Source organism: Danio rerio, chromosome 12, assembly GCF_049306965.1.
Source record: "Danio rerio strain Tuebingen ecotype United States chromosome 12, GRCz12tu, whole genome shotgun sequence".
Taxonomy (NCBI): Eukaryota; Metazoa; Chordata; class Actinopteri; order Cypriniformes; family Danionidae; genus Danio; species Danio rerio.
This window is the reverse complement of record NC_133187.1, coordinates 10110916-10135955: the sequence shown is the minus strand read 5'-3', so window position 1 is coordinate 10135955 and position 25040 is coordinate 10110916. Positions and strand designations below refer to the sequence as shown.

At 36.4% G+C, this 25040-nt stretch overlaps 1 protein-coding gene across 3 annotated transcripts in view; it reads right to left on the bottom strand.

Moving 5' to 3' along the window:
* The window catches only part of p4ha1a (prolyl 4-hydroxylase, alpha polypeptide I a), a 44913-nt gene that overhangs the window by 5119 nt on the left and 14754 nt on the right, over positions 1–25040 (bottom strand). Inside the window, 11 exon segments of one of the 3 annotated variants that reach the window (NM_001044998.1) lie at positions 1207–1275; positions 1371–1436; positions 1522–1575; positions 3871–3970; positions 7999–8064; positions 10064–10134; positions 15229–15405; positions 18741–18811; positions 21762–22013; positions 23876–24013; positions 24663–24814. In NM_001044998.1, the coding sequence (NP_001038463.1) occupies positions 1207–1275; positions 1371–1436; positions 1522–1575; positions 3871–3970; positions 7999–8064; positions 10064–10134; positions 15229–15405; positions 18741–18811; positions 21762–22013; positions 23876–24013; positions 24663–24814 (1216 nt within the window). 3 annotated transcript variants of the gene reach the window in all.

Genomic DNA, 25040 nt, shown 5'->3' with positions numbered 1-25040 from the left:
AAATACCCGGATGATGCACTTAATAAAGCCTTAAAACGATGTGTGGACACTTCACGCACTCAACGGTCACTGCTTTGGAACTATCTGGCGCACATGTTGGATTACTTTATTGATTTTGGAGTGTAAAAGCAGTATTCTCCTACTTGTTTCATAACTCCTGATATTGAAAGTGGTTATAATCATGGCAGGTATTATTAGGTAGTTTGCTGATTTATTCCGCTAATTCTGCAACCGGCTAACGTCATGAGGGATATGGTTTGAATTTCCGCTTAGTAAAAAAAACCGTTAGTGGTCCATTTGGGACGACACTACATACATATACTATGCTGTTGAGTGTATAAGTGCGTAGTGTATAGTGTGCCATTTGGGATGCAGCTATTTAATAACCGATGAATGATGGTGATGCTGAAAGTATATTATGAGAAAATTAAAACGTATTTTGATTTTAAAAACATGTAATTGTAGCAGACCTCCGAAACAAATTAGGAACCTTTCAAATTGAATAATAGAGGCACATTAAATTATCAGATTTAATAATTAATAATGTGTTATCAGAGCCTAAGTTAGTACAATTAAATGTATTAAAATACAAGTATTTTAAATTGAACTGTGATGTTATGCAATAATGTCCAGTCAACTAATTACAAATATATTGAAGTGCAAGATGAAAATGAGAGGGGCAGCATGGTGGCTCAATGTTTAACACCGTCGCCTCACAGCAAGAATGTCATTGGTTCGAGTCCCGGCTGGGTCTGTTGGTATTTCTGTGTGGAGTTTGCATGTTCTCCCTGTGTTGGTGCGGGTTACCTTCAGGTGCTCAGGTTTACCCCACAGTCCGAAGACATGCACTATAGGTGAATTGAATAAGCTAAATTGCCCATAGTGTATGAGTGTGAAAGAGTGTGTATGGATTATTCTCAGTACTGGGTTGCAGCTAGATGGGCATCAACTGTGTAAAACATATGCTGGGTAAGTTGGCGGTTCATTCCGCTGTGGCGACCACTGATGATTATTGGGACTTAGCCGAAGTAAAATGAATGAATGAATGAATGAAAATGAGGAAATTACCTATATTGCAGTTTACCAAAATGCTTCTCGGCAATATCAAAGACAACTCTCCTAAAACTCTTAGGTGAATTAAATGCGCTTACTACACACATAAAGTATAAAACATCTTCTGTCAATGAAAAACCAAACAAAGAGCACCTTCAGTGGCTTTACTGCAGCTCCTACTTCTGGAAAGACAGTGGCTCCCCCTGCTGCTACATCACTCATCTGCAACACACCGGATATTTTACATGGAAATCGATAATAAGTGATGGCAGCAGCAGATCCTGATATTGACAGGACAGTGATGGAACTGTACTCACGTAGAAGAGCCAGGTTGCTATGCGATTCCCTGTGCCCAGCTCTTTAAAGGCATCTGGTTCATCTTTCTGGTGGAAAACACTTGTTAAAATGATCCATTCAACTTGGTGCATTAGATTATACATTGTGATGATTAAAGAACTTGATATTTACCCGTCCAAAGTCAAAATGGGGCTCATATTGTCCTCCAACACCATAATTCGCCACCTTAAAAGAGAGAAAATGTAAAAATTGTAATAGAAACTGCAATGCGACATAACTGTCAGTCTCATATTAACCCTTGTTTGCGGTTGGGGATGTTCTCATCCACTCTGGGGTGATTTTGAGTCTCAATTTGGCCACAGCTTACTCTGTGTTCCAGCAAAAATTTGCAAAAATCCAACAATACACCCTGAGCAAATGGACTACCCTTTTATTATGTTGGTGGTAGTTTTTGCCTCATTGACTTTCATTTAGGGTTGTCATGATATCATTAATCAAAGTTACGATACTATATCAGCTGAAGTATCACGATACCAAGTAGTATTGCGATACTGTAATTCATAACTCAAATTATAAAGAAAATTGTCATAAGTACTATATTTTATATTATAATATATCAACTTGAATTTAATTCATAATTCCCTTAGGGCCAAAAAGTATTACTTGCACGTCACTTCACCTAAAAATGTATTCATTCTTTTTGTTTATTTTGTAGATAACTGAACATACAATTTATAAAGAATGAAATTTGTTACAAAACACACATTTTTCCAACAAAATTAGGCAATATGAAGTGGGCAAAAAATTGTTACAATGTTTCCTGTTGCTATTATAGGTATATCAGTCTTATCTGGCATCCCCTGGGGTCCGTTCTTCGTACTAGGATTACTCAATTAGCTGGATTTGGATATTGACGATTTGACTTGATCCAGGATCGTTTCGTTCTTCAAAGCTGATCCGAGAGTTGTTGTCATAGCAACAGTTCTGCTAGGTCAAACCTGATTGGGAGCAGGTTCAATTCATATAAACAGGATTAGATCGGCTCACTTCAAGCAAAGATAATAAAGAAAGTAAGTACTGAATTCTGATATTTTCTTACAGTAGTTATATACACTTGGGAAAATGGTAAATATTTTTTAACTATATATATAAAGTTATAGTCGTTAATAAAATAAATAAAGTTATACATATTAATAAAACGTATGCCATCTGCACCCTCAAAATGAAAGTACAAAGACACCACCTGGTGGTGCAAAGAGAAAACTTATTGATATAAACTTTTTAGATCGCTTTAGTACAAATTGTGTATAATAGAAATGCACAATATGTGACTTTTTTTTAAGGCAATACATTTCTGCAGTCATAAACATGTTTTGATAGTTAATATGCCAGTGATTTGATGCTTCACAAAAGTTGCAGACACCTTTACCAATATGAAAATGCTTTTGTAAACAACCAGTTATTCTTTACACCGATTAAAATACGACTACAATTATAAAGAAAATCTTTTCTAAATGTAGAACTAAATACATTGATTTGCATTGAAATACATGATGAATACTCTTGACACATGAAAGTGTAAAGCCTGCAGCTCACAACAAATGTGGAAGGTTATTGCGTGTCATATTTAACAAAGCGTTTACTGCTAATTTGATGTAATTTTGCTCACATGGATAATTGAATATTAATCAGATGGTGTCATTACGCTGCTGTGCCGTCAGCCAATCGCTGCATTGCTGATCATGATTTCGAGGATAGATAGATCTGTCCTTTACAACACACGCAGCGATCTCAGATCAGTTCATCCAGACATTTTAATCTGATTCGCGAACTTGTTTGAAGAACCAAATTAGCGAGAGATCAGTTATCAAGATTAAAAGATCCCGGATCTACCAAATCATCTTAGATCATTTAAGCGAGGTACGAAGAACAGACCCCTGGAGCCATGCGAGGAACGTTATTATTACGGATAGATGCACTTTATTGGACTTCTTTGCGACTGTTAAAAAAATACAGCTGCCATTACAGAGTTGGAAAAAGCCTACATAAATCTTAAAATAACTTTTCGACTGATTCAACTGAAAGAAGAACATGGTCATATTAGTCAAGTCATATTATAGCGGTATTTGGCTAATAAAATGGATTGGGTGCCAGGGGTAGAAAACCTCACAACAGTTACTCAAATAATTCCATTAAAGAAAAAAGTAAAACTTCAACAAATGTATGATTTAATCAAATAAACCAAAATCAAATGTTCAATCGACCAAATCAATATATTAATAAAGGAGAAAAACAAAGCAAACAAGCTTTAACGTAAACACATTTTAGTTCAACTCATCATCAACCAAACAAACCTAAATTGCCATGCCCAGATAATACCTATTAATACCCCTTACAAGAGAATCAACAGGTGATAAAATATAAATTAACTTCCATAAAGATATAAATACCTAGGATGCCTTTTCATTTTTTCCATGTATTGGGTGAACTAACCCTTTAAAGACCTCATAAAACTCTTACCTGTAACTCTTCTGCTGTTTTGACATTGAGGCCTGTGATGTCTTCAATGCGCTGATTGATGCGATCCACAACCGGATGCTCATAGGCCGCCAACCACGCACTGAGAGAAGACAATTAATAACAAAACATAAAAACAGCAGAAACACAGCACATGTGTTGCCCAGTGTAAAGCTGCAGCATTAAAGCAGTGTTTAGTATGTGACTGAAGCTTTAGTATTGTTAATATGCAGGTAATCAAGACTTTAGAACTAGTGGTGTCTGCTTGTGCAAAACTCACCACCGCCAATCATGACCATCCTTCAAATTAGATTGATTAGGTATTGAAAATTCAACTTGTGTGAATCTGTGATATACTAACAGAAATGAGTCAGTGACTATGTTTACATGGACATGAGGAATCAAATTATTTACATTAACCTGAATAAGACGATAATATGATTAAGGTGTTTATATGAGTTGCTTTTTGAATGTTCCTTTCATGATCCTGTTTTATATGTTATAGCTAGGGCCAGACGGAATCTGCGGATGTTTTTTGCTATTTCAGCAGTGAATTTTGGTAAAAATCTGCAAATTTCTGCATAAGTATTTTGGAAGTATCCAGCGGAGTGTCAACTAAAACCTTAATATATGAAATAAAAAGTAATAAATTACTGAATAAAAACTGAATAAATTCAGATTTACAAATTTACTCATGTAAATAAACAGAATTAATGATGGGCTAAAAATCTGCAGAAATTGTGTAATTCTGCAAAAAAAAATTTGCGGAATTCTGCGCTATCCAAGGTTTCCTTTAAAGTTTTAAGTAATTTCTGGTGTTTCATGTGTAATTTTTTTACTTTAACTGCAATTTGGCACTTTCACTTTCATTTAGGAACATTTTATTCATGCCCCAGTGATAAACTAAGGTATTGGATGCGAGTATAAAGTAAGGACTGGTGTTTTAATGGAGTTTGATACCGAACGCAGAATAAAAAAATTAAAAAAACTCAGCGATTCGTGGTTTGTGTGTATGGTCCTTTACTGACTCAGTAGGTGCAGAAAATAGTTTCAAACAGGCGTGTGCGTATAAAATATCCTGTCGCACAATGTGGCTACATGACGGTAATAGTGTTATAAGGGTGTCTGTACTGCACTTTAATAATGCGACTAAGGGTGCTTTCACACCTGTAAATCAATTCAGTTGTTCCGAAACAGGGATTAAAATTGTTACAATGTTGCTCTTTGTTCTTGGTGCGGTTCGCTTTCACATGGCAAAGTTTCTAAATGCACCAAAATAGCTAAAAGAAGTCACGTGCGAGTAAACTCTCCTCATATTGGTCAGCTGTCAGGGGGGTGGTAGTGGTTTGGTGGTGTTTGACAGGGTGCGCGTGACGTGTCTGAAGAGCGAGGACGGATGCGGTGGGGAGGGTTGAGAAGGATGAGCGACGTATTTGAGGACCGGGAGGGAGACGCGCGATTTTCGGGAGATTATCACTTTGTTTGCGGGCACCCGGGAGTCTCTGTGCATTTTCTTGAGACTAATGAAACTTCCGGGAGACTTGGGATGTCTGGAATGACCTCCCGCCCTGCTCATAATTCTCTCTTCATATAGCCGTATGCCTATTATATATCCATAAAACACTGTGATATAACCAGGCTCGGATCGTATCGCTTTCTTACTACAATCGATCCGCTCCAGAGTTTGTTTCAATCGAGCTGAGACCACCTCATTCAAGCGATCTCGGAGCGATTGTTTTGGCGCGGATCAGAGCGTGATTGGTTGATTCACATATGTCAAACGAACCGAGCTAACTGGGCAAACGAGACAGGTTCGGAAAGAAAAGTCTAGGTGTGAAAGCACCCTAAAATATGCATATTCCACATGTCTAAATTCGATTTCTGTTTAGTTCGATTATGACTTTAGACGGATTAAGGAAAGAAAAAAAAAATCGCTGTTTACATGGTAGACTCGTAATCAGAGTATTGTCTTAATCGTATTAAAATTATTATTTTAATAATATAATTTTTGGTGTCCATGTAAACGTACTGTTTGGTTGATGTGAGAAAAGCTTATGAAAAGTAGTTAGGGTTACTTAAACGCTGTCTAGTGGAATTCTCTATAATAAGTGGCACCAATGTAGTCCATAGTATCATTTCAGCTGTTAAAGAATGGTCAAGTGTTTTCTCAACAAGTTATAGAGAACCATGTAAAACCTAATTAAAATTTTTTTTGCAGTCACGCTATTTCACAAATCAACAGATGTGTCTGTTTTGCAACTAATAATGCCAGAAAACAAGCAAAATGAACATATAAAAATTTCCTCTGATTATTAAGCTTAAACGTCATAACATGATTACATTTTGACACATTAATATAAACCTATTACTACATATACTATGGCCCAATCCCAATTCTACCCTTTAGCACTTCCCCTTATCCCTATTCCTCGTTTTGCTTGTTCACGTGAAGGTGTCCCAATTTTCTTTAGCTTGAAGGCGTTGGGCTAAGGAAAAGGGCTAGATTGCCCTTAAAACAGAAATTTTTAAGGACCACACTCGAAATCATGAGGTACGACAATTTCCCAAAATACATCTTCTACATGACAACATGGCTGCACACAGTCAAAATCAGTAGATGCACAAATTAGTATTTTTTTGCATTATTACGAATTTTTACAACAAACAGGCACGTTTTAATACATCCATAACAACGTTCGTGTTTTAAAAAACCCCGCAAAAATAAAACCCGCTAAATCTCGCTATCTATAATCCAGAATAACTTCAGTATAGTAGTCTTACAACATACTTTCACATCTGCCATGCGATGACACTCGCAGTCGCGATCGTCGATGACATGTGATGACGTGTACACGTGTTGTGCACGTTGTAGTTGTATTTTGAAGCACACTCTGTTTCAAGGACCAAGGGGAAGGGATAGGGGTAGAAAAATAGAATTGTCATTGCGCTTATATATAGCATAAGTGTAATATACTCATTAGTTTCGCCTGTTTACTTGCTTTCATGTATGCAGTTGTTTTTGTATATGAATTGTGTATATTAATAATTATTCCAAGTTTGTAACAGTTTGAGGGCAAGTAAATTATGTAAAGAATAACGGTTGAATTAGGTGGTGATGCGGTCACAATGTGAAGTGTGGATAATTTTCTAATAATTCAATAGACTGGAGTCAATTATTCCACTTATACCATGGTTAAAAATATGGTTACACCTAAAGACACTGCTGTATTTTAAGAAATTTGTCAGGTTTTTGTCTTCAAACTAGTTTTTTAAGCAGGTCGCACACCATACCAGATGCATCATTCTGTGCCATGCCTAGTATGCCACAACCATTTGGTAAGTGTTTACGTTACTTAGTACCCTGTACACAACCATGTAAAGACAGGATGGGACGTGGTGTATTTCCACCAAAGCCATTTGCTTTGTTTTGCTTTGTTTAGTTGTAGGCTGTAAAATAACCAAACTTATTTGGTGTAGTGATATGAAACTGCAATTTGTTCAAGACCTGACTGGAACTACTTTAGTCATGTGTTTATTTGAAAATAACTGCAAGCCTTAGGGTTCATTCACACCGAACATGTCTTTGCATCTTAAAATGTAAAACGCAACGCTCCGGAATAGTTAAAAAAAGCACAGCATAAAGTGTCGGTTTGTCTGTAAACAGAACCTTGCAACAATTGTCGGACTTGAGAATTCATCTGATTGGTCTACTGCTTTGGAACTAACAGTAATGATGCAGCGCTGCATGTAAAAGTTGCGGTGTCTAAAAAAATTCTACTCGACGCTCCAAAAGACACTCACAAACATCCATCAAGTGCATATTTACAAAAACAACAGAAACAATAGAAAAGTAGAGCATTGGAAAGGAAAAACGCTGTGTGATTGGCCCCTTGGAATGTTCATCAGCCAATCAGAATCAATTTAATTTAGTTGTTGTTGTTTTTATTAAACTATGACTGTGTTTGGATTGTTTACATCCTAAACATGACATTATGACATGATAAGGGGAGCAAAATTCTATCACATTGTTTAACAGATGAAATGATAACTGAGGTGCACAAATATGATTCTAGGTAAAAATGGAGAAGGGGGAACAGATGTGGCCTCTGCCCTTGATCTCTGACCCCTTACCTCTTGGAGACTCTGTACTGGGCGGTGGTGAGTTTGCCAGTTTGAGGGTCATGAACTGTGGCGCGCCTGAGCTATAGAGCCGGCAAAAAACAAACAAACAGAGGAAATAGAAAAGAGATGTGAAAGTGATGTTACTGTAAGCTCTGGACTTGATACCAACTTCAACTGAACTCCACCAACTGTGCACGTGGACTGCATGGGTGGTTTTTATTTCTTCATGGCCTGGGTCAAACTGTGTTTATGTATCTCTCGTGTGTAAAGAAACACTGGGAAAGCAGCATTCACAAGAACGGGACAAACAGGGATATATTTTTATCTGTTACTGAATATTTATTATTCATTGTTAAAATTAGGCAAAATTGTTGGCCAGTACAATGATTTAATGATAGAGAAATTATTTTTGTTCTCACCAAGGCTGCATTTATTTGATTAGAAATACAGTAAAAAGAGTGATACTATAAAACACTGTTCTGATCTGAAGTTTTCCTATTTGAATATATTTTAAAGTTAGTTTACTCTTGTGCAAGCAAATGTGAATTTTCCACATGATCCCTCATGAATCATAGTAATATGCTTGTTTGATTCTCAATAAGCATTTTAAAATTATTAAATATGCTTAAAACTGTGTTTGCCTCTTAATATTTGTATACACTACTGTTCAAAACGAGTTAGACATTTTATTCATCAAGGACTTAAAAGTGACTAATTGAGATGTTCGTTCGTTTTACCTTACTATTGAAAGAATCTTAAATAAATGTATTCTGGTTTCAAATATTAAACAGCAAAAACTGTTTCCAGATCAGCATATTAGAATAATCTCTAAAGGATTATGTGGCACTGACAACTAGAGTAATGTTTCAGCTTTGCATCACATATATGATATCTTACAACATATCAGCTGTTGTAAGAGCAACAAATAATAACTTGACTTCTAGTTGATCATTTGCAAAAGTGGCAGAAGGTAGATTTTTTCAGATGAATCATCTGTTGAACTGCCTCCCAATCATCACAAACACTGCAGAAGATCTGTTGGAACCCGCATGAACCCAAGATTCTCACAGAAATCAGTCAAGTTTGGTGAACAAAAAATCATGGTTTGGGGTTACATTAAGTATAGGGGCGTGCAAGAGATCTGCAGAGTGGATGGCAACATCAACAGCCTGAGGTGTCAAGACATTTGTTCTGCCCATTACATTACAAACCACAGGAGAGGGCAAAGTCTTCAGCAGGATAGCGCTCTCTCATACTTCAACCTTTACATCAAAGTTCCTGAAGAAGGTCAAGGTGCTCCAGGATTGGCCAAGCCACTCACCAGACATGAACAATATTGAGCATGTCTGGGGTGCGATGAAGGAGGAGGCATTGAAGATGAATCAAAAGAATCTTGATGAACTCTAGGAGTCCTGCAAGAACGCTTTCTTTGCTATTCCAGTTGACTATTAATAAGTGATTTGAGTCATTGCCGAGATGTTTGTATGCAGTCCTCCAAGCTCATGCGAGTCATACACAATATTAATTCTTTTTCCACTGCTCCACAACTTTATATTCTATACTGGACATTATTTCTGTTAAGTGACAAGACTTCTGTCTAAGCAAAGTCAGAGCTTACTGTCCTAATTAAATCATTCAAAATCAAGGCATGATCATATTTTATTTTGGTAAAATAAGTGTAATCTAGACTTTACTTTTCATATAAGCCACTTCTGATACCAAATGATCAACTAGCAGTGAAGTTATTAATTCTTGTTCCTAAAACCTGGATAGGCTACAAGTCTTTTGTCAGGTAGTGTATATATTTAAACAGAAAACAATATATATATATGTATATATATATATATATATATATATTTTTTTTTTTTTTTTTTAATTAAAAAACGTCACAATATTACTTTTAATGTATTTTCCATTAAACAAATGCAGTCTTGGTGAACATATAACACTTGACCATTCCTGTATATACGTGTGCTCTGTTTTGTCTGGGCTCTTGTTAAAGCTGCTTTCCCAGCATGCAGTAGGAAGAACCGGTGGATTGGTTAGCAGAGCTACAGGCCTACAGGAGCCTTACCTTTTACTGATGCGATAGTGTGCAGTCTCTAGGACACCAGTAATGGGGTTGGAGATGGTGGCTCGGCGCAGCTGTTGAGCCAACCGGCCAAGAGTACACAAGTTACACAGCAGAGACCACTGACCAACACACTTTTTCTGTTTGCTAGGGTGTCCTAATTACATGAGGACTAATAATCCTGAATAATGACAGGTCAGAGGCTGAGGGAAGTTAGTCAATACTCCAAATATCAGAGGCTCTAATTGAAGTCAAAAAAAAATTTATTTGCATTTTGACGTAATCTCTACTGAGACATGAAGAAAATGCGGAACATAAAGTAGCCCCTCCTCCTAATAAAAAAAACAGCCAATAGCATTTTGTTTTTATCACAGCTCTGCCAGTGAGAGTGGTTGAGCTCAAGCCCATCAAATGAAAAGCAAATGAGAAGCGTCTTAAAGGTATGTCAGATACTAGAGAGCATTTGATTGGTCAGAAGATTTGATACGAAACTATGTATGAGGTGATGTCAAACAAATCATTCATCCATTAGGGCGGAGGTGAAAAACTATAAGCTTTGGCTGTTTATATCTTCTAAATGCAAATTTTGTCTTTGTTTTTGAGAACACTAGCTTATAGGTATCCTTAAAACTAACAAACTACTACTAATAAAACATTAATTCATTAATTCATTAATTTTCTTGTTGGCTTAGTCCCTTTATTAATCCAGGGCCGCCACAGTGGAATGAATCGCCAACTTATCCAGCAAGTTTTTACACAGCGGATGCCCTTCCAGCCGCAACCCATCTCTAGGAAACATCCACACACACTCATACACTAAGGACAATTTAGTCTAGCCAATTCATCTGTACCGCATGTCTTTGGACTATGGTGGAAATCGGAGCACCCGGAGGAAACCCACGCAAACTCAGGGAGACCATGCAAACTCCACACAGAAACGCCAACTGAGCCGAGGCTTGAACCAGTGACCCAGCGACCTTCTTGCTGTGAGGTGACAGCACTACCTACTGTGCCACTGCTTTGCCCCTAATAAAACACTGATAACTACAAAAATTATATTGATTACATAATAAAATTATGTTCTACAATAATCTAATATAAAGAAGTGAAGATATCTGAACCCATATGTGACTCTGCCTGGACCACAAAAACATTAAGTTTTAATTTTTTGACATTGAGATTAATACAATTTCTGAAAGCTGAATAAATAAGTGTTCGGCTCATTAGTGTAGACTAATATTTGCACAAGATGTAGCTATTTGAAAATCTGGAATCTGAGGGTTCAAAAAATATATATAAATACTGAGAATATCAGTAATTGATTATCAGAAATGAAATTAAAATAAAGTTTAAATCAGGGTTCCCACGCTTTCGTGAACAGCAGATTCAAGGACTTTCAATGACCTTTTAAAGCACCATTCATTTTAAATCAAACACCTTGTAATTCATTCCCCAGCATACAGTTGAAGTTAGAATTATCAAACCCCCTGAATTATTAGCCACCCTGTTTAATTTTTTCCCCCAATTTCTGTTTGACAGAGAGAAGATTTTTTTCAACACATTTCTAAACATAATAGTTTTAATAACTGACTTATTTTATCTTTGCCATGATGACAGTAAATAATATTTGACTAGATATTTTTCAAGACACTTCTATACAGCTTAAAGTGACATTTAAAGGCTTAACTAGGTTAATTAACTTAACTATGCAAGTTAGTGTAACCTGTAATCTGCTCTCGGTTAAACAGAAAACGGGAAAAAATAAACAGGGGTGATAACAATTCAGGGGGGCTAATAAATCTGACTTCAACTGTATATATACAGTTGAAACCAGAATTATTAGCCCCCTGCATTATTAGCCCCTTGTTTATTTTTTCCCCTAATTTCTGTTTAACAGCGAGCAGATTTTTTTCAACACATTTCTAAACATAATAGTTTTAATAACTCATTTCTAATAACTGATTAGATTTACTGAGCAGGTTAGGGTTATTAGGCAAGTCATTGTATAACGATGGTTTGTTCTGTAGACTATTGAAAAAATATAGCTTAAAGGGGCTAATAATTTTGACCTTAAAATGTTTTTTAAAACAAATTAAAAACTGCTTTTATTCTAGTCGAAATAAAACAAATAAGACTTTCTCCAGAAGAATAAATATTATCAGACATACTGTAAAAATGTCCTTGCTCTGTTTAACATCAATTGGGAAATATTTAAAAAAGAAAAACAAATACAAAGAGGGGGTTAATAATTCTGAATTCAACTGTATGTATAGCATCATGAAAGTCCTTCCTGTACTTAACATTTCAATTACACTTAACATTTACATTAAAACATATTAGAGAGAGTCATTTCCAAAAAAAAAAAAACATTTTAAAATGTCATGTTCAAAAAAGCTTGCATAAAACATGCTAAATTCAATAGTGGTCATATTCACTTGCGGTTTCTGAAATGCTGATAAAATGTGCATCATTTGTCTGTGTTGTTGTAAAATATTTATATTAAAGATTTATAATTTAAGAATTTCTCAGTTTTTTTCGTTCTGTTTTTGACAACTGAGTACAACTGTTAAAATAAAACCAGGAACAAATTTCAATTTCAATTTAATTCAAGCATTTTCAGAGACCTGTTTTTGTTTTTAAGTACTTTCCAGGTGTTGAATCCAAATGGTCTCTGAAATTCAAGTACTTTTAAGTGACATTGGAAACCCTGTTGGTATCAATATTACTCGTTTTTAGGACATCTTTAAGCTAGTGTGCGCCAAAAAAGTGACAGAATTTGCATTTAGAAAATATGAAACTTATATAAACATGTAAAGCTTGTAGTTTGTCACTTCCAGCCAAACGATTTTATTCATGTCAACTCATACTTCAGTTTCTCATCAAATCATAACCAATCAAATGCTCTCAGAATCAGAATCTTTATTTCCATTGTACAAAACACAACAAAATTTACGTTTGGACTTTCCTTTCAGTGCAGTCCTATTAATCCAACAACAACAATAACAAGAGATAAAAAGAAAAAATGGCAACAATAATTAATTATAAAAGGAGTAACAATACCTACTAAAACTGCATATGATGTGCATATAAGGTGGCATTCTCCAGCAGCTTTTTAAATTTAAAAGTGAATAAAATGTGGGCCAGAAAGGCATTCAATTTAGCGTATAAAGTGGCAAGTGCATTTCCTAGCAGCAAGTTAAAAAGCAAGTAAGATTAAAAAGATTTTGGCCAGAAACATCCTCAATTTAATGTTCATTTATTATCGCAACAGCCCTTGGATATGTACTATTTTTTGTACTAAATGTACTCTAGTTTCTAACATGCTCTGCCCAATTTCAAGATGCTTCTCATTTGTTTTTGTTTTTTGTTGCACTTAAGCTCAACAACTCTCACTAAAAAAACAACACTATTGGTTGTTGTTTAAAAAGGGGGAGGGGCCACACTATGCCCCACCCTCTCATAGTGTGATTATGTCAAACATAAAATAAAAATGCATAATTTAAAGCTCTTCACAGGAACTTTAAACCTGCCCAAATTAAATTCCTATGCACATAGCTAATCTAAAAAAGTTTCAATATTTTTGCAGTAGGAAATTAACTAAATTTCTTCATGGAACATGACTTTTACTTAATATATATATATATATATATATATATATATATATATATATATATATATATATATATATATATATATATATATATATATATATATATATATATATATATACATTTTTAATGTATTGTTTGGCATTGCAAGATTCAATTCAACATAAGATTGGTCACATATTTTTATGTACACTTTAGACCAGATTGAATTCATAGATGCTGTGAGTAACATCTGCCTTTAACGTTATACTGACACTTAGTACAGCTGAAGTCAGTATGATTAGCCCGCTTGAATAATTAGACCCCGTTTATTTTTTCCCAATTTCTGTTTAACGGAGAGATTTCTTCAACACATTTCTAAACATAATAGATTTAATAACTCATTTCTAATAAGTGATTTATTTTGTCTCTGCCATGATGACAGTAAATAATATTTGACTAGATATTTTTTAAGACATTTCTATACAGCTTGAAGTAACATTTAAAGGCTTAACTATGTTAATTAGGTTAACTAGACAGGTTAGGGTAATTAGGCAAGTTATTGTATAATGATGGTTTTTTCTGCAGACTATCGAAAAAATATAGCTTAAAGGGGCTAATCATTTTGTTCTTAAAATGGTCTTTAAAAAATTAATAACTGCTTTTATTCTAGCCGAAATAAAACAAATCAGACTTTCTCCAGAGGAAAAAATATTATCAGACATACTGTGAAAATGTCTTTGCCCTGTTAAACATGATTTGGGAAATATTTTAAAAAATAATAATAATTCAAAAGGGGGCTAATAATTCTGACTTCAACTGTAACTAGATAAGAATAACACAAAAGTAAATGTTATGGTTTTGACAGCATCATTTTTAAAAAACGACTCTATTCACAAACATATCATAATTAATTTAACTGATAACAGGGAGTTTATAGATAAAGTACGTTCTCTCGGATTGTCAGTATAACAGTGACTTATATAAATGTGCAGCATTATCCCACAGTACACTATGTACACACTACATAGCCAAAAAGCATGTGGACACATGAACCATGTCCATATTTTTGAAGCTGTAGTTTAATAACACACAGGAACAAGCCTCATTGGTTCTCGAATATTAAACAAGCACTTTGAGCTTTTCCTTTTACCATATTTGAGGTGCTCCATGTATGTGCATTGATCTTTGTTTAGGTGTGGAAAAAGCCTCAGGTATCATTTAAATGGTCATGCCTTGCATCCACATTACTCCAGCATTTTGCCCAATGAAAATGGAGTGTTAAATGCAATAAAAACACCAGAGAACAATTATGGATAGCTCACCATCAACACCAAAATAATAATTAAAAAGTAGTCATTGCAGGGAAATAGTGCAGTACAAGTACAGACACAACACTAAAAATGTTCATAAGTAAAAGTACACATTTTTAACTACTTAATAAAGTAAAACTGCTGAGAAAACCAACTCAGTAAGGGTAACTTGGGTATTTAAAATTCCTTTCTTTACACAACTGGCCATATAGAGTGTAATAATAAACATAATAATAAACATGTTAATGTGTGTAAAAGTTAAACTCACCCTTGGTTTGGAGAGCTCCTTGATTTTCTCTATTTCTTGTTCTGTTATTATCTCATGATAACGGATGATTCGTGGACGGTCCCATTCGTCTTCTTGTTTCACTGGCCCAATTGTGTAAAATGGATGTCTGTTACCATTGAAGTAACGGCAGAACAAATGCTTCTGTCTCCGAGGAGTCTGTAAGGGTGAGGTAATACGTGTTTTTGAATTTTATTTACATTGTTCTTACAAAAGACAAAAATACATATTATGTGTTATTGTCACACAACCAGCAATCGCTTTCCAGAGATCGCTGGTTATCACACGAACTCTCAAAACTACATTTCCGCATTTCCCAGGACTACATTTTCATACATGCACTGCTCCCAAACACACACGCCTGTTCATTCATCTATCCTGATTGCAATCACCAGCTGAAACTTGTCACAGACTGATATCACTCCATTCATAAGCCACTCATTCACGCTTCCAGTTTGCAGAGTCTTGTTTGCATCTTTGTGACATTACAACGCGGTTCCCTGTCTTGGTTTCTCCGTGTTAGACCTTAGCCTTGTCACCCTTGTTCTCTAGTTTAGCCGCCTGCCTTTCAACCTTTTGCCTGTTTATCGTTTATGATTCTGGACTGTCTATAGATACCCGTTTGCACCTGATGACCACTGCTTGCCTGACATTGAATAAACCTGCATATTGGATCTTACCTTCTGTTGTGAGTGTCACTCCCCCCAGTCGTTACAGTTATGGCTACATTTTTTACTGAGGTTGTGCATTAACATTTGAAGAGTTTAAATGCCAAACCTTCTAAATCCATCAGACTTTTCTAGTAAATGAGCATTTTCTATCAGGCTCCTCTGTTTAGGTTAAAAAGTTTCATTTTATAGGTACTGTTAAGGTTATTAGCTAGTAAACAAGGTAAATTTTCTTTAGCATCAAAACCAGCTAAATCCACTCTTTTTGCAAAAACCTCTAAATCCACCTATTGGAACAAGACAGTGTAATTAGATGAAAAATCACTAAAGAGTCAATTTATTTCACTACACTTAAAACACATTACACAAACCACCTAAAATTAAAAATACATAAATCTTTCAAGTAAGCGGTGGTTCATTCCGCCGTGATAAACCAGGAAAAAAGCAGAAGGAAAATGAATGAATGAAATCCGTCAAGTGCATTAATCAATGACATTAAAATTGACATTGATTAAATCCTAACTATTAGTTGTCATTTCTGATATTTGGGGTTTAGATTTAATGTCAGTGGAGCAACGTAAACATTGTAAACTAAGTTTGTTAGAATCAAACAATGTTGTGTAAAATTAATATCTGTGGATTGTCCATTAATTTAGTAATGTATGTATGTGATGTAGTAGGTGGTAAAATATGAAGTAATATAAATAATGCATCGTTTTATCCATTATATTTATATTTTACAAAATAGCTTACATTAGCAAATAAAACACATGGTAGGCCTACTGGGCAAAAGAGGATGCCTCTCAGACAATTTTAGAAGCTGTCATTCAATTAATTCATTCTCACCATACTCAAGGGCTGCGAGTAGCACGTTTAAATTTAAATGCAGTACCTACTGAGTAGTAGGGGGTTTTAGACGCAGCCAAGGTCTTGATCTCTGTTTCGTCTCTTGTTTATCCTTAAAGCACACATGTGGGATCAAAGGAAGGCATCTTAACTTTATCTTTAGTGAAACACAGTAGCCGTTTACTGTAAAGTAAATTGGACTCATTCAAAGTAGCGTCACTGCGCAAAAGCACGTTAAGAATGCATGTTATACTTCCGACTGTACAGTGTGTTTTCTTTTTCTTATAATGCAGTTTTGAGGTACGGGACATTTTCATTTGCCATTCACTGACAGTCAGACAGGCTCATCCAGCTCATCGAACTTCATCATTTAAAATCTAAATCGGAAGCGGAACAGTCTCCTCATAAAAGCCGCTGTTTCAGCACACCGCTACCTTAAAAACATACGATTCGATTAGCGCCTTCTGATTGGTTCTCGGGATATAGCGGCTTTTGCTGTCAAAGGCAAGTGGCGTTTAGCGGCCTTTGCAAACAAGTTGTTATTTCTGAACGCTCTGACGTTGCGATTCAGTTGATTTGAAGCAAAACTATTTGTTTAACATCTAGTACTGTCACCGACTCGGTCCCGGTCATTCCCCTCGCTGGCCAGCAGAGGTCACCATCTCTGGACTTCTAGCATTACATCATCCATTTACACTGATTGTGCATACACCTGATCTGAATCAGGTTAACGACCCACGTACCTCTTATAAGCCGCACTCAAACACTCAGTCAGTGCGAAGTCTTGTTTAGCCCCGGCTAGCATTACTGAGCGTTATATCCAGCCTGATCTCTTGTGTATGACTCCAGCCTGTTCCTGACTCTGCTTCGGCTTCTGCCTGCCCACGACCCACGCCTGATTTACGGACTCTGATTCTCACTGCCTGCCCACGACCCACGCCTGATATACGGACTCTGATTCTCGCTGCCTGCCCTCGACCCAAGCCTGCTACACGGACTCTGAATCACGCCCCTCACATTCTACCCATGCCTGGTAACTCACTCTGTGTCTGTTCACCGTCATTCCTGAAACCATTACTACTACTGTGGATGTGTGTGCACTCAGGTGCATATTGTGTGTTTGAGTGAAATTGTGATAAATAAATACTGCATAATGGATCCCTCTGTGTCAGTCTCCTCGTTACAAGTACGTGCCTAAAGCATTCATATATCATTTTTGGTGGAAGTGGCAATTAGCGGCTTCTGCATCTGAACTCTTCAATTCCTGTTTAATAATCGTAACTCATTTTTCCAACAGTTAAACAGTTGAGTTTTAGCATTTTTAAATCCATTTAGTTGATCTCTGGGTCTGGCGAGAGCACTTATAGCTTAGCATAAATCATTAAATCGGATTAGACTATGCATCTCTCTCAAGAAATAAAAAAAAAAAAAGTTTTGATAATTTTCCCATTTAAAGCTTGATTCTTCTGTAATTTCATTATGTAAGACAGGCGGAAACAATATTTTATTTTCTAGGTTGATAGGGCTAGATTATTCTGGCGTAATAATCAAGGAACTTTGCTGCTGTACCAAAGCTGCAGCAGTTTCAACTTTTTTCTTTTTTGTCAGTCTTAGTACATAATGTAACTACAAAAAGAGTCAAGTTTTAATTAAGAAATTACCAAAACTCTTTGTTCATTTTAGAGTGGGATGCTAATCAGATTCAATTATTTACGCTAAGCTAAAAGTGCTCCTGCCAGACACGAAGATTGTCTGAATAGATTGAAAAATTATAAAATGCAGAGGTTTAATTTAAGGTGAGTAGTAAAATTAGGCCATTTCCAAAAAAGCTGAGTTTTCTTTTAATATGCGGTCAACACTACTTCATAAATGTATAAGAAAAGATTAAGCTAAAAAAAAGAGTAATTGTAGATTCATACATCTGCACTGACATAATATTACATATGGTTAACATTTCAGTTACAACATTCAGTTATTCACCATTCTGAGTCCTTCTCCTCTACACAGCTTCTCATATTTCCTCTTCTCCGGGAGATATTCCTTCTTCCCATCTGACGTTTCTTGCTCCTTCTTGCTCTCTTCCTTGGTGCTCTGCTCCTTCTCTGCCTTCTTCTGTTTGGCCAGCTGGTAGTCAAAATATTTGAGGTTTCCAAGAGCTCGCTGGTGCTCCGGCTCTATACAGCAGAGATAAATATTTTAAAACCTTTGGTTCAATTAGGACAACAGTTCGTTCTAAAATAGGCATTCATTAATTTTTTCAGAGTAATGTGATTGTGTGCATTGTCAGGGCAAGATTAAGGACATATTGGGCCCTGGGGCTACGGCAAAGCCAAGGGCCCCTTTCAAAAGGAGCTCTTTTGCTATTATTATTATTATTGTTGTTCATTCATTCATTTTTTTTTTTCAGCTTAGTCCCTTAATCCGGGGTCGCCACAGCAGAATGAACCGCCAACTTATCCAGCATGTTTTTACACATCGAATGCTCTTCCAGCCGCAACCCATCTCTGAGAAACATCCACACATTCACACACACACTCATACACTACGGACAATTTAGCCTACCCAATTCACCTGTACCGCATTCACCACAGTGGAATGAACCGCCAACTTATCCAGCATGTTTTAATGCAGCAAGTGCTCTTTCAGCTGCAATCCATCTCTGGGAAACATCCACACACACTCATTCACACACACACTTATACACTACGGACAATTTAGCCTAGCCGATTCACCTGTACCGCATGTCATTGGACTGTGGGGGAAAATGTAGCACCTAGAGGAAACCCACGCGACTGCAGGGAGAATATGCAGACTCCACACAGAAACGCCAACTGACCCAGCTGAGGCTCGAACCAGCGACCTTCTTGCTGTGAGGCAACAGCACTACCTTCTGCGCCACCACTATTATTATTGTTAACTTGCTAATTTATATATTTATGTAAGGGTGGCGCAGTGGTTAGCGCTGTCACCTCACAGCAAGAAGGTCACTGGTTCGAGCCTCAGCTGGGTCAGTTGGCATTTCTGTGTGTGGAGTTTGCATGTTCTCTCTGTGTTTGCGTGGGTTTGCTCCAGTTGCTTCGGTTTCCTCCACAGTTTAAAGACATGTGGTATAGGTGAATTGGGTAAGCTAAATTGTCCGTAGTGTATGAGTGTGAATGAGTGTGTATGGGTGTTTTCCAGTCCTGGGTTTTTGCTGAAAGGGCATCTGCTTTTCAAAACATATGCTGAATAAATTGGCAGTTAATTCCACTGTGGCGACCCCTAATTAATGAAGGGACTAACCCGAAGGAAAATTAATGCATGCATAAATGCTGAAAGCCTGTAACCATTGACTCCCATTGTAATTGTTTTTCCTACTATAGAAGTCAGTGATTACAGGTTTCCAGCTTTCTTCAAAATATCTTATTTTGTGTTCAAAATAAGAAAGAAATTATAAAGGTTTGAAAACAAGGGTAGTAAATGATGACAGAATGATCATTTTTCATCTCTTTAACCTCTTCCATGGACCAATTTCTTTATGTAAGCCCCTATATAAATGTATCTGTATTAATGTGGACATCAGCCACAATCTTAAAGGGTCACGAAACATCAAAACACATTTTATTTTTTAAACTGTTGACAGTGGTATATGTGTCCCACACTGCTAAAAACACTATTAGGACACATATATTTTACTAAAAAGTGAAAATTGGTTGTTTTTGCGTTATTTCAAGCAAATTCGTACTTCCGGTTTGAAACGAGTTTTTGAAGCTGCGTCACGGCCATGAGATCTTAGCGTGTATTCCAGCGTGCAGACTGGACGCCTGTACCTAGGAGTGCCTTATTACGTCTCTGAGTGCGTTGCATTCATTCATGAGAAAGACTTGGTTCAAACCAATCAGCGCGCTCTATTGTGTATGCGGTGCAACTTCATTAATTTGCGTAATAGCTTCCAAGACTTGTTTACCTGTTACAGTGTTCAGATGGCAGAGAGATGACACGTTATGTTGCCAAAGCAAGCAGTCAGTGTTGCTTTTATAATTTGCTGCAGTGAAGGTTTTGTTTTCATTTTCTCTCTATGAGAACGCAGCTGGACTCACGTGTGGATTACAGTGCACACGACGCTCGACAGTAATACATTTATAAGGAACACTTTTTACCCGAGAGCTTTTCTCATCTGGAAATGGTGAGATCCGGATTTGCTGCTCGTCTCCTCTTAATAAAGATGCGGCTCTAGTTGGTGTTGATTGTCCTGTGTCTACAGATTTGGTAAGTGTGTGATCAGTGGCCTTTTTTGTTTATTCAGATGGCAAAGTTAGTTTGTATGTCAGCAGTACTCTTTCAGTGTTTAAAGACGGACCTTAGTCAAATGATTTCTAAGTTACTAAAGTTTACCGTACGTTAACATACCTACAATGTTTTGGACTGAAAGATCCACTGTAAATGCTGCTCTCCAAGTGTAAACATGTTAGTACCACAATCAAACTATTTCCGTCGTGGAGGATTTTCGCCACATTTTGTGACAGGAATAACACACACGGCTTTCTGATGCTACCTATTGAGTGTATCTAAGTTTTCGAGAAATGCAGAGTTTTTTCTCTCATTTGCCTTGCGGTAACAAACATTGCACGGAAAATAAACACTTAGAGCAGTTCCTCGTATCAAATATCTTGTTTGTCACGAGAGGCATTAATGAAATTTCTGAATGAAAGTGCCAAACTGCAGTTAAAGTCCACCATTTAATAATTTGTCAAATAATTAGACTACAGATGTCCATGTAAACACAATCACTGTCTTTCTCCCATGTGTGTGTGTTTGTTTTGCCTCTGTTAAAATCAGCGCGTGCCGAAACCGACACTCCCATTTTTATGCAAATTTTTACAGACCTTCCCCCTTTTTTGCTCCTCCAAAACTCCCCCCTAAACAGAGGTGAGCATGTCCTGACTTTTTCCAAAGTAGAGATGTGAAAAAACCCTGCTGAAACAGTGGGGTTTCATGGCCCTTTAAATAGAGCAGACTTACCCACAGTAAGCAGTCTCTTAGTATATTCCAGAGCTCTCTCCAGCTCCCCCTGTTGGTAGACAGAGTAACTGAGGTAATCCAGAGCGGTGGCAATCTCAACGCTGGATTCTTCTCCTTCATCCAGCTGCTTGAGCGCCTGGGCCATCCACAGCTCCGTGTGATAGTAGTCTGCGTCAGAGTAGGCGATTTTTCCCAGTTCAAAACAGTCCTCTACCGTCAGGGTGCTTTTATATGGCAGACCTGTATTAACACCTACATAAAAAAAATAAGTTACTTCAAAAAAAGTCATTAATTACTGATCATAGATGTATACACTAGAAGTTCGCATATGTACCCGGAGTATGCGTCAATACTGCCACCACATTTGTACAGTGCTTCCAGGACAAAAGTCATTCAATCGCACTAGTTGAAACGGGTGCAAACGGGTGTAGTAACGAGCAAACAAACAAAGCAAAGCATAAAGGCAGAACATTTCATAGGTAAGATATTGTTTTTTTAACGTTTTTATATGTTACGAACTTTTGTGATTAACAAGTCAAGTTATTGATGATACTACAGTAACTTACTGCACTGATCATGAGCATACTGTGATTGTCCACCCTAATTTATTGAATATTATAAATGTTATATACCATTTAGATCAGAAAGGTGAATATGCATATTAAGATGCAGGGATATCGAAAGTTTACACGAATTGTTCATAACGAGGAGTCGCTCCCTCCATTAAAATTAAAAGTAAAAGAAGGAGAGGGGGTGTGTTTCAGTACACAGATTAGATCAAATGTAACAGGGAGGAAGGATGATACATTTCCATGCACATAAACACATGCTCTTTGTCAGGAATGCCTGTGCGGTCGCTCATCCATCGATGTAGAACATTGTTATAAAATTATAATTTGTATTATTTAAAAAATATTTGCATACTGACCACCGGGAAAACTCCCCATCATAGATATACTATATGTATATATATGTATATATATCTCTGGCTCTGGATGGCCAGTCCTCCACTTTACCTTGGTCCCACATTCATTTTATAGGAGTGATACCCTGTACTAAAATAGCAGCTCCATTGATACATAACTTCCAATAGACAACAACAGCGTAGACAACTTCTAATGTAAATATCTATGATTACTGATTACATCATTCAAGTTTTTTTGAAATTACTTTTTTATTTACTCTGTCTGAAAAGTAACTGAAATACTATTACTCGATACGATACTATTACTCGATACGATACTATTACTCGATACTCGATAATTACTTGATACGATACTCGATACTATTTAAAATCCCAATAAATCTAAAGGCATAGACAACTGAAAATAAAAGTTTTTAAGTATTTACATTTGAGCTAAATGAATATTTACATTTGAGCCAGGATATTTTAATAAAAAAAAAATGTAACACTTAAACAATAATAAATATTCATTCATACATTCATTCATTTTCTTTTGGCTTACTCTCTTTATTTGTCAGGGGTTGTTACAGCCGTCAGCATATGTTTTACACAGCGGATGACCTTCCAGTTGCAGCCCAGTACTGGGAAACACATGGATACAGACTCACATACACACACTACGGCCAATTTAGTTTATTCAATTCAGCTATGGCGCAAGTCTTTGGACTGTGGGGAAAACCGCAGCACCCGGAGGAAACCCACACCAACACAGGGAGAACATGCAAACTCTATATAGAAATGCCAACTGACCCAGGCTGGATTTGAATCAGCAACCTTCTCCCTGTGAGGCGACAGTGCTAACCACTGAGCCACAGTGTCATTCCTTTCTCAATTACTGAAAAATAGAAAAATAGAAATATTCTCCAAAATATATTTGTATTTTGTTACGCTGCTTCTCTGAACTTTTAAATCCAGAACTGTTGAAGATATTCACAATATTTAAGGGAAGTACATCATAACAAAATTACATTAACAAAAAAGTAAACCCTTTTTAATTACAGTAACTGGTTTGACTTAAGTAATTAACCCAACTAATTAACCAAGTAACGAATTACACCCAACACTGGCCATGAGATCCAACTGCAAAAGAAGAAGGCAGGTCTGTAACATGGTTGGGAAAGAGACAAACAAATATAATAGTAACTCTTACCAGGCAGGTCTCCAGAAGAGATGGTCTGTGTGTCCAGTTTATATGTGTCCTGCAGTCGGAGGAGGGCTTTCGCTGCACCGTTCTGGTCTTCATCATTGGGGAAGTACTGGCGCTGAATGGTCAGGTTTGAGATAAAGCCTAAAAGAAAATGTTTTTAGCTTTTTATAAGAAAAAACATATCTTTAAGAAGAAAATCTTGTAGCATTGTTAGATCAGTAAAGTAGGACACATTTCTCAGTATGTGCTATAGTTCTCTTTTTCAAACTTCTAACATAGCTCTTTTCTACTAACTTTTAGTTTGGTACAGCTATAATTTCACATAAAATATGCACTAAAATGATCCAAACCCTACATACATGCCTCAAACTAAAGGGAAAGTTAACCCACAATTCTATTATTTATTCATTTATTTGCTTTTTTCCGCTATCGTGACGTATATTCACTTGTAACGGTCCTGAAATTTGACAAAAATGTAAGGCTGTGCATAATTTTGCTCTTTGAGAACCAATTGGATTGTTTAAAATTGACGAATGGTCAAATTCAGAGCAGAAATAAGACATCCACCGATAGCTTCGCCCTAAAGGAATTCCATGTGACCAGGAATGAAATCTAAATCAAGTAATTTTAGCATGTCAAAGTTATATTTATGTGTATAAAATATATTTTCCCAACAACAAAATTGTGGCTACGAAAAATGGCGAGTGGCTAGTAATGTTGGAAAACTACTAGCCACAGTGGCAGGTGATCAAAAAAGTTAATGTCAAGCCCTGATTACAGTGATACTAACCATCAGACATGTCCTTGAGCACTAGATCTTCCACTTCACCCCATTCTGTGTTTAGTCTCTTCATGAGTTTAAAGGCATTGACAGGATGACCCAAAAAGCCCTCTGGGTCCTGGACGGCTGTGGCTGTTAAAGCATCAAGCTTCTCTGCCCACCTGACAATACAAAAACTGTGTCAGATTCCGACTCAAAGTAAGATGCTCATCTAAGGCTGTATTAAAAACAAACAAAAAAAAAAATTAATAACAATAATAAAATGTAGAATGGATGCTATTAAGTATTTAAATTATGCTACAATATTTTAATATTTTTTTTACTGAATATACAAATATATACAGTTGAAGTCAGAATTATTAGTCCATTTTTTAAATCTATTTTTTA